We start from the raw sequence: 14,401 nt of genomic DNA, 5'->3' as shown, positions 1-14,401 counted from the left end.
TTCAGATTTTCTGTGTCCTTATTCATTATTTTAAACTGTCCTATGTTCTATGGGGGAAAGAGTTAAAAATATCCAACTAAATTTGTGGAATTAATTCTTAATTGCGTCCATTTTTAAATGATTTATTTTAAAGCATCATGGCTAGATTAGTACCCTTTTATGACTTGTATCTTTCTGAAGAATTGACCCTTTATGAGATATCCCTCTATCTCTATTTTGTCTTGATGTCTGCTTTACGTAACATTATTTTAGTTATTTCAGGTTTTTTATGCTTATTGCTTGTATGGTATACCTTTTTCAACTTCTATTTTGAACAAATGTTTTTATATTTATAATGTGTTTCTTGTGGACAGCATATAACTGCATCGCTCTTTTCGTCCAGTCTCAATTTCTGCCTTTTAATTGTTGTATTTAGTCCATTTACATTTATTAAACATAATTGGATTTAGTTACCCTTTGTTATTACTGTCATCCCATTTGTATTTTATTCCTCTGTTCTTCCTTCCCTGTTTTCCTTTGAGTTTACTATGTTTTTATATAATTTCATTTTAATTTATCTATTAGCTTTATAGCTATAAATCTGCATTTATGCTTTTTCTAAGTATTACAATATACATCCTTAAATGCTTCAGTCTTCCTGTACCACTTCACATAAAATGTAAGAACCTTATAACTCTGTAAGTTCCATGTACTAACCCTCTACTCATTATGCAATAGTTTTTCTATGTATTACATCTTCCTGTTATAAACCCAATTATATAAGGTTGTAATTTTTGCTTTAAATGGTCATATTTTAATTGATGAAAGAAAGCAGTCTTTTGTAAATATCCACATATTTACCATATCCTTTGTTCTTCAATCCTTCCTGAAGATTCATGTTCCAACCTGACGTCATTCCCTTCAGTGTTAAGAATGTTTTTTTGCATTTCTTATAGTGTAGCTCTGCTTACAATTCTCTATTTTTGGTTATCTGAAAATGTCTATTTTACCTTAATTTTTGATGTTATCACTGGATATAAGATATTGAATTAACAGTGTTTTGCTTTTGAGCCCTTCAAAGATGTCACTCTATTGTCCTGTAGCCTTGTTTCTGATAAGAGGTGAGCCATCATTTGTATCAGTATTTCCCTATATGCAAATATGTTATTTTTCTCTAGCTGCTTGCATAATTTAATTATATTTGGTTTTCTGCAGTTTGACTATGATGTGCCTATGTAAGACTTTCTCTGTATTCTTTGGGGTTTTCTGGGCTTCTTTTACAAGATTCGGAAAATTAGGGGCCATTATTTTTTCAAATGTTTTCTCTGCTTACATTTTCTTGGGCTTAAATTACATATATATTAGACTAATTTGTATTGTCCCACAAGTTTCATGTCTCTTAAGTTCTGTTAGCTTTTTTGTTTCACTATGTTCTTCAGATTGGATAATTTCTGTTAATTTGTCTTGAAGTTTATTGATGATTTCTTCTGCCATTTCCAATTTAAGATATTTCTGTGTATTTTTTACTTCAGGTATTTTAAGTTCTAGAAAATCATTTGATTTTTATAGTTTTTCTCCACTAAGATATCTGATCTCTTCATTTAATCTGAATACATATTCCTTTATGTCCTTAAATGTGGTTAATGAGAGTTCCTTTAAAACCTTTTTTGCTGACTTCAACATCTGCCCCATCTCAGAGTCAGTTTCCAATGACTTGTTGTTGTTGTTGTTCTCTTTACCAAGGGTCAAATTTTCTTTACTATATCTAGTAATTTTGGTTTGTATTCTGGGCATCATGATAGATGTGTTGTAGAGACACTGGAATCTTTTATACTCCTTCAGAGAGTATTGCTTTTTGTTTTAACAGGAAGTTAATTTGGCTGAACTTAAACCCCAAATCTGCCATCCTGTGATGGACAACAACTGAAATAAGTTCTTTTAGCCTTAAAAGAACAAGGGCTGCTCTGAGTCTGCCCCAAGCATGTGCAGTTCAGAGGTCAACCAGAGATCTTGGAAAACTTTATGTGCAAAATTTACTGCTCCTTCTTTGTACTGATACCTTTTCTCCATCCTAAGATATTCTACTCTCCCTTCATTTTTCAGCTGCTTAGGTAGCTCCAAATTCTATCATCTGGTTTCTCAAGCCAGTAAACCTTCTAATTTCAATTCAAGTCCTCAATGCCAACCACTGGATGGTGATTGCCATCAGACCAAAATCCAGGCAAACAAATAAGGTGCCATTCTCTCTTTCAGATTCTGACTTCCCTCCAGTATCTGCCTGATTTTAGCCAGTTTCTACAAATAGTTTTTGTTTTATCAAAAATGTATGATAGCTAACTATAGGATTGTTCTAATATAAGCTATTCAGACATAATACTATCTTAATTTGTTTGCATAGCTGAGTTTTTCAAAATACTTCAAAAACCTTAGATAAAGAGACTTTTATGCCTGGATCCTCAGTATCTCATTCATTTCCTTTTGGTTTTCAAATTGTTCCTCTTTTTTACCTACTATTTTTTCTTAAGGCACTTTCTGCTATATTTTTTTGCTCTTGTAATGCTTGTAGCGTAGGTTTTATTTCTAATTCTTTCCCGAGGCCTGTCACCTTATTTCAGAATTCACATAATTCAGATTTATGTTTTTCTTTTGTGTCTTGTATCATTTTATTATAATGTATCTTTTGGAAATGGCGGGTTTCAGTTTACATCTGTATTAAGGGGATGTATTTCTGAAATGCTCTCATTGTCTATGTTTATCATCTATAAAATAGCATACAGAGGTAATGTATTTTAACCATTACACTATATCAGGGGTCCTCAAACTTTTTAAACAGGGGGCCAGTTCACTGTCCCTCAGACCATTGGAGAGTGTGCACTGTGGGCCCGAGACAAGTCAGCTGCTAAGCAGAACAGGCAGGGGCGGCAAAAACATCAGGCAGGCCAGATAAATGTCCTCGGCCGGCCGCATGTGGCCCACGGGCAGTAGTTTGAGGATGCCTGCACTATACTATCTCACAATATTTGTCTTTGTATCTGTAAATATACTATAGTTTCGACGGCATAGTAGTTAAGAATTAGGATTCTTAAGCCAGGCTGTTCCGGGTCAAATCTTGGCTCTACCCATTACTAGCTATCAGATCCTTGGGCAAGTTACTTCCTTGTGTGTCCATTTACTGTGGAAAATCAAATGAATAAACACATGAAAGGAACTCAGAATAGAGCCTGGCACACAGCTAACATATGCATATAGTACTTACCTTTTTAAAATGTGGATAAATGACATTATCTGAATTATCATTCTGCAACTTGATTTTTTTCACTCAACATTCTGGTTTCAAAAAATGATCCACGTCACATAGCAGATCTAATTCATTTGTTGTATACTAATACATACTATTCCATTGTCTAAATGGTCAATCTCAATTTACTTATCCATTCTCCTATGTATGGCCATTTAGTTTTTTTCCTGTGTTGTGACGTGTATATCTTACACATCTTCATGTGTAAGTGTACAAGAGTTTCTCTAGAGTGCATATGTAGAAATGGAACTGCTGGACCCTTGGGAGTACACAGTTTTAATTTTACTTGATAATGCCAAAATGCTCTCCAAAGGGATTTTGTCCCATAAGCAATGTATGAGGTATTCTTTTTCTCCAAATCCTTACTGACACTTGGTATTATTAATATCAGACATTAAAAATAAGTTAACCTATTCCAACAACAGTGACTAAAAAGTGCTCTTATGCATAATCAAGTATTTGTTAAGGACAATACTCTTAACTCTCCTAATAAAGAAAAATATACTACCTTGCAAAACAGGATGTTTAAAACATAGATTTAGAGGATCCAAGGAGTAGTAATAAAATTTATGTCTATTACAAGAAACATAAGCCATAAAAAAAATCAGGTGGTTGAAAAAGAAAACACTTACCTCAAACTCTCTAAGCAGTTTAGAAATAAACAAACCCTCTGGAAACTTAGATACAACCTAATAAATAGAAATTAAAATACAATATAGACATAATGGGAATACTGGGTAACAATATCAAAATACAACAGTACAAACTTAAATAGTAACAATAACAACATTATTGGATGAATTATAGTCACATTTTTAAATAATCAGTTTCCAGTTTTAAAATATAAAAAAGTGATTTACAATATTTCCAGAGTTGAGAAATTATTACATGATACTGTAATCTCACAACTCTTCACAAATCCTATACTTCTTCAACTCAGCTAACATATTTAACTTCAGCTCACATAAAATTAATATTCTACAGCATAATTTCAAGCATTTTAATTGCAGAAAAGCAATGAACACTATAGAAAACCTTCAAAAATACAGTTAGGCAAAGAAAAATCCATAAATAGCTTTATTGTATACAGACATATAAAATATCTATGTTTAATATAAAAATAAGGTCAATAGGCCAGGCGCGGTGGCTCACGCCTGTAATCCTAGCACTCTAGGAGGCCGAGGCGGGTGGATCGCTCGAGGTCAGGAGTTCAAAACCAACCTGAGCAAGACCCCGTGTCTCTACCAAAAATAGAAAGAAATTAATTGACCAACTAAAAAAATATATATATACAAAAAATTAGCTGGGCATGGTGGCACATGCCTGTAGTCCCAGCTACTCAGGAGGCTGAGGCAAGAGGATCACCTGAGCCCAGGAGATTGAGGTTGCTGTGAGCTAGGCTGACGCCACGGCACTCACTCTAGCCTGGGCGAGAAAGTGAGACTCTGTCTCAAAAAATAAATAAATAAATAAATAAAAATAAGGTCAATATTCCTATAACCTGTTTTTAAAGATCATACCATAGACATCTTTTTATGTTAGTAAATACAGATCAACATTTTTACTGGCTACAGATTTTTCAAAATAATCAATATACCCAAGTTTATCTGATCTTTTATTTTCTTACTTTTCATCACAAATATCATAATTATCCCTATGCTTGAGTTTTGCACACATGTCCAATGATTTACTAGGATAAATTTCTAGAAGTAGCCTCACTCTACCCCAATAATGTATAAAAAGCTTTGTTTTCCTGGATTTTTCCAGATATATTGTATACAAAGTTCTAATTTGAGCTTCAGAAAAATATAAAGTAAAAGTTATTTCAAAGTCCTGTGACCCTGAGACAGCCATTGCTGCATTTCAAAAAACATCCTTTCAGAACCCTCTTTATTCACCATTATTCATGGTTTTATAGGAAAGGACAATACTATGTGCTATATAATACAACCTGTTTTTAAAGTCCAACAATATGTCAGAGAGATATTTCCATGTAAACTAATAGAGATATAATTAAACTTTCTTACAAACCACACATTACCTAGTTTGGGGGATAATTTAATCAATCTTTTATCAACAAATGCTTAATTTTTAGTACCATAAAAAAGTCATATTGAGGCCGGGCGTGGTGGCTCACGCCTGTAATCCTAGCACTCTGGGAGGCCGAGGAGGGAGGATCGCTCAAGGTCAGGAGTTCCAAACCAGCCTGAGCAAGAGCGAGACCCCGTCTCTACTAAAAATAGAAACAAATTAATTGGCCACCTAAAACATATAGAAAAAAAATTAGTCGGGCATGGTGGCGCATGCCTGTAGTCCCGGCTACTCGGGAGGCTGAGGCAGAAGGATTGCTTGAGTCCAGGAGTTTGAAGTTGCTATGAGCTAGGATGATGCCACAGCACTCTAGCCCAGGCAACAGAGTGAGACTCTGTCTCAAAAAAAAAAAAGTTATATTGAGCATCCTTTGACAAATAATCGTTGGGCACTTGCTCGAGTGTCCAAAAAAACGTACCTAAATGCATCAGGATTTTTGCATTTCTCCCAGCTGAATCATGATGGTTGAAATGGAATAATATTAGTACAAGTTGTAACAGCACCCCAGTTACTCAAATCAAGATTAGCAGCTCCCACCAAAAACTTAAGTATACATAACCTTTGGCCCAATATATAACAACCAAAGAGCTTTCACAAAAACAAAATAAATGAGCCTAAGGACATGAAAAACCAATTCACATAAAAAATATAAATGACTACTAAGCATATGAAAAGATACTCAATGTAAAAATCAAGAATAAATTAAAACAACATGATTGTACAGTAACACTAGCCTGTTCAAACCTTTAGAGGGCAATTTAGTAATATTCATAATCAAAACAGAAAATATTTAATACCTTTCCTGGCAATTCCACTTTTAGATAAATGTTTGTGGACATTTAACTGCAGCATTTTTTTTTCGCTAGTCAAGAGTAAAAACAACCCAAATTTTAATCAATCATGAATCTCATAAATGAAACATGGTACATCAACATAATGGGATACCACATAGTGTTTGGAATATTTGATATACATGTATATAAAATTAGAAAGATCTTGAACTGTCAACAGAGATTTATTGGGATGAGAGGAAGAAGGAAGGGAAGAGAGTATTTATGGAAAAACGTGTTTTCTAAATAATTTTACATTAAAAATGTTTAAGAGTGTGTATTTGTTTTTTTCTGATTTTAACAGAAAGCCACTTCATTTGCAGTATATTAAAAAAGATTAATACAAATATAAAACTAATAAGTACTCACAAACAAATTAAACTCAACCACAAATGATATCTAAATTTATAATCAAATATTCTTGTGTCCCAGAAACAGAAATACTTACAAATTTTATCTTATGCTTTAGTTCTGGATTGATAGTTCCTCCAGGTCCAATTTGTGCAATAACTGATTTGAATGTATTCTCCAACTATGAAAAAAGAAAAAAAAGTCAAGTCACAAGTATTCAATGTTTATTAAAGACATGCTTAGTGAATGTATAATGTAGGGAAGAGCGAGGATGTGGACGGTCCCTAGGGGTGGGAATGAATGTGAGTGTGGGCATGGGTGGAATGACTGGCCCAAAAAGGTAGCAAGGAAAACCTCTTCTGTTGTAATAGACGAAAAGGGAAAGAGCTGTTAGGAGTACACAGAAAGGCTCTGTGAATGTGGGGTCAGAAGGTACAGAGAGTTACTATCTGATACCTGCAGTATTCTCCGAGTTCATAAGCAAAGCCCACTCCTAAAAATAGAAGGAAAGAGGAGGCAGGTCAAGACATGAGAAAAGAGAAAAAGTGGCAAAATAAGTTGAAGAAATATAATGGATGATAATCTAAAGTTAGCAGGAAGTAAAGACAGGAGCGACCTGAGTTAACACCTTTCCTACTGCTCATGAGTTTTCTCGTGTTTTGCGTGCCATCTGTTATGGACCTTAGATGTCAACACACTGTCTTGTCCATTAGGGAGAGTAGAGGTTTACTACCAAATTTGAAAATGAAAACATCAAGAATGAAGAAAGGTGACATAATATTTTCCAGAAAAGGCGATATTCTCCTAGCATGGAAAGACAAGCGAGTTGTCGGAATGATATCAACAATCCATGACACTTCTGTCTCGACAACAGGAAAAAAGAATAGAAAAACAGGAGAGAACATTGTAAAACCTGCCTGCATCAAGGAATACAATGCCCACATGAAAGGCGCTGACCGTGCAGATCAATTCCTTTCCTGTTGTTCCATTTTAAGGAAAACGATGAAATGGACAAAAAAAGTAGTGCTGTACCTTATAAACTGTGGACTTTTCAATTCATTTAGAGTGTACAACGTCCTCGATCCACAAGCAAAAATAAAGTATAAACAGTTTCTGCTATCGGTGGCGAGACTGGATAACATATGACAATAATGAAGGCTCTCCGGAACCAGAGACAAATCTGTCCAGCCCTTCCCCTGGGGGTGCAAGGAGAGCACCTCGGAAAGATCCACCCAAAAGGTTGTCAGGTGATATGAAGCAGCATGAACCTATGTGTATTCCACCAAGCGGAAAGAAAAATTTCCTACGAGAGCCTGCAGAGTTTGTGCCACCCATGGAAAAAGGAGCAAATCTAGATACTTACGTAAATTTTGTTTGGTCCCTCTTCATAGAGGAGAATGTTTTATGCAGTACCATATGTTAAAAAAGTGCTAGGAACTTTAATTGTTTAATTAATTGTTTTGGTAAATAAAAATGTTATAATTATTGAAAAACAACACCTAAAGTGCATTATGATCTGTAGTTATGATTTAAATAACGTGCAATTCGCCCAAAAATGTGTGGTCCCTGGCGTATGTCTTAGAGATTTCTATGCGGTATGAAATGTGTTAAGATAGCAGGAATCTGGCAGGGCCCGGTGGCTCACACCTGGAATCCTAGCACTCTGGGAGGCTGAGGCAGGCGGATTGCTCGAGGTCAGGAGTTCGAAACCAGCCTGAGCAAGAGTGAGACCCCATCTCTACTATAAATAGAAAGAAATTAATTGGCCAACTAATATATATATATAAAATTAGCCGGGCATGGCGGCACATGCCTGTAGTCCCAGCTACTAGGGAGGCTGAGGCAGAAGGATTGCTTGAGACCAGGAGTTTGAAGTTGCTGTGAGCTAGGCTGACGCCATGGCACTCACTCTAGCCTGGGCAACAAAGCGAGATTCTGTCCCAAAAAAAAAAAAAAAAAAAGATAGCAGGAATCTGAGGGTTTTAGTAGAGAGAAATTAAAGGCACAGAGAAGCCCCAATAAAGTAAAAAGCTGATTCATGGGAATAGTTAAAAAATAAGCTGGAAGCACAGGAGGTTTTGATTAGAAAGCAGCGGGAAGTATATTCACATAGGGAAGGTCCAGTGAATAGCCACAGCAGTGGGCAACTAAACTGGAGTGAAAGATCATGGAGTTATGTTTACTCAAAACCCTAAAGTTGATAACTAATATAAAAATTAGAAAAATCACAGAAGTATAAAGAAAAATACAAATTACCTAAAATCCTACCAGCTAGACACAATCACTATTAATATTTTTTCCTTCTATTCCTTTTGGTCTTTCATCTTACTGTCACTTGGCCTGTCATTTACAAACCGTGTGACTTTTTAGGTCTCAGTTTTATCTGAAAATGAAGATAATCTCAATCTCTCATGAGGTTGATGTGATGTGAAACTCAGTGAGGTGAGGCGCAACGAACGCACATCATGGTGCCTGGCATATCCGGGAGCTCAACATGACCCTTGCCTGCCCCTCTGGTAAGCAGCACTCAACCTGGCAGGATTCTCTCAGGCAATTCACTACTCTTCTTTTCATCCAGTATCACTGGCACCATATTCAGCAGAAATCCCTCAAAGTTTTGGCAGGTGAATGGCTCCCTATCTGGCTTTTAAGGTTAAGTATTTCTCTATTTTCACATTTTCCTGGGCATTTCCATGTGGATCTGGGAAGAAGATTGATATCTATGATTACACATTCATTCATTTACATATTGTCTATGTTGGCTTTTGCACTATTAGGTTGAGTTGAATAGTTACAACAGAGACCATTTGGCCTACAAAGCCTTGAACATTTACTATGTGGCCTGTTAGAGATAATACTTTCCAATCATGGGTTGAAGATATCAAAATGATGGGCTCTTAGCTAGGAATAGAATGCTTTTCAAAAAAGAAAACAATTTTTTTTTTTTGCCTCAAACTAAATGACTAAATTAAGCTTACACTGGGGTAAAGGAGATTTTTGAAAGTCCAAGTAGAGTTGAGATATCTGTAACTACAGAGAACAGAAACTATAATGTGGGGGAAAAATTGGGAGGTAATCAGTAATTGACAAGGAATCAAGAGGGGACACTGATTTCAACAATGCTTTTAGTATCAGCTGCCTGTATACTAAATATGAAGGGGTAATAAATCATGTGAACGTAATAGAACAAATTTTAAAATAAAGATGGAAATCAGCTAAATATGCCATATTCAGATGGGAGCCTATAGTACCAGAGAAGAGAAAGAGCTTTTAATCAAAAAGATGTACTTCTCTGAAAAATGGACAAAGATATAGATAATTTATAAAAAAGAACACTAGCCAATAAAAGCCTAAAGTTCAACCTCAAATATACATTAACAGATACAGTTATTTGCCGTCAAATTATAAAATTATTTTTAAAATAATATCCATTTATTCATTCAACAAATATGTATTGCATACATACTACACGCTTCACAGTGTACTAGTGCTGGATTTATGGAAAGCTAGAAAACCTAGATATGGTCCCTTCCCTCATGGAACTTGCAATCTAGTATGGAGAGACAGACCTGAAACAATCATAAATAAATATGTAATTACAATTATGATAAGTATAATGAAAAAACTCAGAGTCCACATGATCTCACTTATACCAGAAGTATACAAAAAAAAGTCAAATTCATAGACACAGAGAGTAAAATGGTAGTTACCATATGCTAGGGTATGGGGAGATTGGGAAGATATTTGCCAAAGGACACAAAATTCCAGTTAGGATGAATAAGTTCAAGAGATCTATTGTATATCATGGTGACTGCAGTTAACATTTTGTATACTTGAAAATTGCTAAGAGTAAATTTTAAGTGTTCTCAACATAAAAAATGACAAGTATGTAAGGTAATACCTATAAATAGCTTGAGTTAACCATTCCACAAGGTATACATATATGAAGACATCAAGTTGTACACCATAAATATGTATATTTTTACTTGAAAATAAATTAATTTTTTTAAACCCCCCAGAGTGTCATGAAAGGATAATATGCCTGAAGGTATTAGAAAAGCAATGGTGAGGTTGGTGGGAAGGTGTGAAGGGTTTTCTGAAGAAGTGTCCATTTATACTGAGTATGAACAAAGGTACAAGGAAAGCACACACTCACATACCTCTTATGGAGGACTACATATATGATAAGCATAGAAAGCATGCCTCTTGGTCCAATTCAATTTGAGCAATTCCAATTGCTCTTCTGGAAATGTATTCCATGGAGTAATAGAGATGTGTGCAATTTTGAACAAGATTTTCATCATAAGGTATTTTTAACAGCAAAAACTGAAAATACACTGAAAATACCCAAACTAGGCTATAAGTCAGATTATGATGCATTCATACTGCCATCAAAAATTATGTTGCATTATAGTATTTACCAATGTGGGATGTTCACAATGCATAATTATGACAGAAAAAGAGCAGATCACAAACTAAGAACAAGAATGAATTTTGTTAAAAAAAAAGAAAGTCAATTTTTCTAAATGATAAAAGTATAGATGATTTTTATTTTCTTCTGTGATTTTCTGGATTTCAAATTTTCTGAAATAAATCTGTATTACTTTTTTAATAAAAGTTTAAAAAAATATAGACACCTGAGTGATAATTTAGAAACATGAGGGTAGAAGCACTTTGGACAGAAGATGCATGAAGCTAACAGCAGAAAGAAATAGAAGTCACATGTTAGATTAATATACTACAGACCTTTTGGCTATATGGGAAAACATTAATACATTTCTTATTAAAAAATCATAAAATTGGTACAGAAACCTACAGTAGCAATGCTTTCAGCTGTTCAAATATTTGCTAGATATTTACTAGGTATCTGCTATAGTCTGAATGTTTATTCATGCCCTCATGAATGGTATTAGCACCCTTATAAAAGAGTTGCAAGACAGTCTCTTCCCCCTTCCACTGTGTGAGGACACAACAAAAAGACTTCGATCTATGAATGAGGAAAAAAGTTCTCACTGGACACTGAATCTGCCAGAGTCATGATCTTGGACTTCCTAGCTTCTAAGAACTGTGAGAAATAAATGTTTGTTGTTTATAAGCCACCCAGTTTGCAGTATTTTTATTATAGCAGCTAGAACAAACTAAGACCCTATAAAAATAGGATTATGTAGGATTGACATTTGACTAAAAGCTAGGCAGTATGGAATTTAACTTGCCATACTAAATTTCATCTGAACTTACGGAAAAATAGCTAGGAAAAAGCTTCTCTAAGTTGGTCAAAGAATTTAACTTCCAGACAATTACATTAGTTAAACTACTGAACCACTCCTTCTAATGACAATTGTTTAACATATCCTGTTATTTATTAAGGATACTCTTAAACTATAGTTGAGTCAGGTTATCAGGTGAAATAAAAATGCTTCTTTTCTTATATGCAATGCCAAGCATAGCATCTAATTCATTAAAAAAAAACTATCAATTGTTCAGGTATAAATTAGAAGTTAGTTTTAATTAAGACCAGACAAGTTTCTTTTGTAAGTCTGAGTTTACTTACTTTAAATCTCATGGTGACTGTTATAGTAAGTTTTCTAATGTGTAAGATGGGAAAAAGATGGGATACTCTTAAGTGGTATTAAGGCTAGAGATCCCAGAAATCCAGATTCCTGTTCCTTAACAAATCACTGCTCCAACAGACAAATACCTACTAATGAGAAGCAAAGTAAACTGTGGTCTAGGATTATACAGCAATACAGGGAATTGTGATGACCTGGACATAGTATCTGAAGCTTAACCCACTAGAAAATATAGCTAATCTGTATTCTACTTGTGCATTCAAATTTTCATGTCTCCTCTAAACTTCTCAAGAGGTCAAAATAAAGAAAACTGAATAGAATGCCATAAAGAGAGACCATTCATATCTCATTAAAAAAGGCCTTGAATTGTTCTAATCATTAGCTTTGTGAAACAAAGCACAGCAAAGGGCAAGGGTATGACACAAGTGGCCAAACCCGCCTGTTTCTCTTGCAGGAAAAAAATGAAACTCTGATCCTCATTTTACTAAGGAGAAACTGGTATTTTCTTTTTAATGACTTAGGGGAAAACCAAAACATAAAGATGATCAAAAAGAGAAGTTGTGTATAAATTTACAATTTAAATTGATATTGTTATATGTTTATTCTTTTTCTATACATATAAAGAAATAAAAACTTGTAGAGTTTTGAGGGAACACCTAGAAAACTGACAGATCTTTAATTTTGAAGGAATGGAAAGGTATATTTTTTTATAAATAAGATTATGTAGGGTCTGATAATTATGTAGAGTCTGTCCTGCTAGAAATTAAAATGCATAGTTTAGGAATTAGAGCTCAACTCTCAGAACAAGATTTAAATTGTTTTGGTGGCAAAAACTTCAATTCAAAGTGAAATGTGGTTATTAGGTTGCATCTCTGAGGAATTCTTGCAGCTGCAAAACAAGATAAAATTCAAAATATAGAAGAAAGAATATCTACTACATCTATTACTCCTCAACTTGGAACCATGCCATGAGCAAATATCCTAAACTTTGCATTTGTTATTACCTAGCTCTCACAGTTAAAAGGCAGTCTTCCTGCTAAATTCTATGAACTTAAAGTCTCTGAAAAATACATATATGCTATCATTAATACTTTTCTGGAATTTACAGTCAAGTACAATAGATTTAGAAAATAAAATTAAGAACTTTAAATACTGGAAAGAACAAACACATTCATAAATGATAAGGTAGTCTACTTGGAAAACCTATGGGAAAACAAAACAAGTTTGGTAAAGTGGTCAATTTCAAAATAGTATTTTTTAAAAAATCAATTTCTTTCCTCAGGAGCTTCATCCACTAGAATTATGAGCCTCGCCCACTAGAATCATGATCCATGAGCAATTATTAATACAAACCCATTCTCAATAGCAAGAATAGTATCATAACATAATACCTAAGAATATACTTACAAGAAATGTGTCAACTCTAATGAAGAAAACTACATATATGCAAGGAAAGGCATAAGATTAATGCCTGAATAGCGAACTACATGTTACTAAATGGAAACATTTAATTTAATAGGTGAAGTCTCTCCAAAAGTTTTTAAACTTAATTTTAAGAAATCTTATTGAAATTTTGGAATTTACAAAAATAATTTTCAACTTTCAAGAAAAAATAGAAAAAAGTCTGAAAAGAGACTACTCAGGTGAGACTTGCCTTAACACACACTAAGGTGAACTTTAACCAAAATTAAAACAGTGTAGAACTAGCACAGAACACATACACCCCCAAATTATAATCCAGCTATTAAAATTATGTTTCCTTTTAAATCATAAAACAATATAAAAATTTATTTTAAACCCTGAAGCGGGGAAGGGCTTTTGAGGTAATGAGATCTGGGGCAGAAGTAAAAAATGAAGACTGATAGATTTGATTATTCTAACTTGTGAACTTCTGTGTCAAAAAATAAAAGAAAATGACTACTTAGAAAAATATATTTCTAGTACCGTGTTTCCCCGAAAATAAGATCTACCCATAAAATAAGCCCTAGAAGGATTTCTAAGCATTTGCGCAATCAGAAGCGCTACCCCGAAAATAAGGCATAGTGATGGACATGGCTACGCAGCGCATCTGCACAACTCATGCATTTCATTGCAGAGTGGTAAAGAAGATGAAAAGCCCTTCTCAGGATCGCTCAAGGTCAAGAGTTTGAAACCAACCTGAGCAAGACCCTGTCTCTACCAAAAATAGAAAGAAATTAATTGACCAACTAAAATTATATATACAAAAATTTAGCTGGGCATGGTGGCGCATGCCTGTAATCCAGCTACTCGGGAGGCTGAAG

General features: G+C 34.4%; 1 protein-coding gene across 3 annotated transcripts in view; it reads right to left on the bottom strand.

The window, feature by feature from the left end:
• TDRD5 (tudor domain containing 5) overlaps positions 1-14,401 on the bottom strand; it is a 105,960-nt gene that overhangs the window by 76,798 nt on the left and 14,761 nt on the right. For all 3 annotated transcript variants that reach the window (XM_020285470.2, XM_076000419.1, XM_076000420.1), the window contains exons 4-5: positions 6,647-6,730; positions 3,910-3,966 (exon numbers count right to left, since the gene is read on the bottom strand). In XM_020285470.2, the coding sequence (XP_020141059.2) occupies positions 3,910-3,966; positions 6,647-6,730 (141 nt within the window). The remainder of the gene's footprint in view (positions 1-3,909; positions 3,967-6,646; positions 6,731-14,401) is intronic.

This window comes from Microcebus murinus, chromosome 2 (assembly GCF_040939455.1).
Source record: "Microcebus murinus isolate Inina chromosome 2, M.murinus_Inina_mat1.0, whole genome shotgun sequence".
Classification (NCBI taxonomy): Eukaryota; Metazoa; Chordata; class Mammalia; order Primates; family Cheirogaleidae; genus Microcebus; species Microcebus murinus.
The sequence above is the reverse complement of the archived record's forward strand: the minus strand, read 5'-3'. Positions and strand labels throughout refer to the sequence as shown.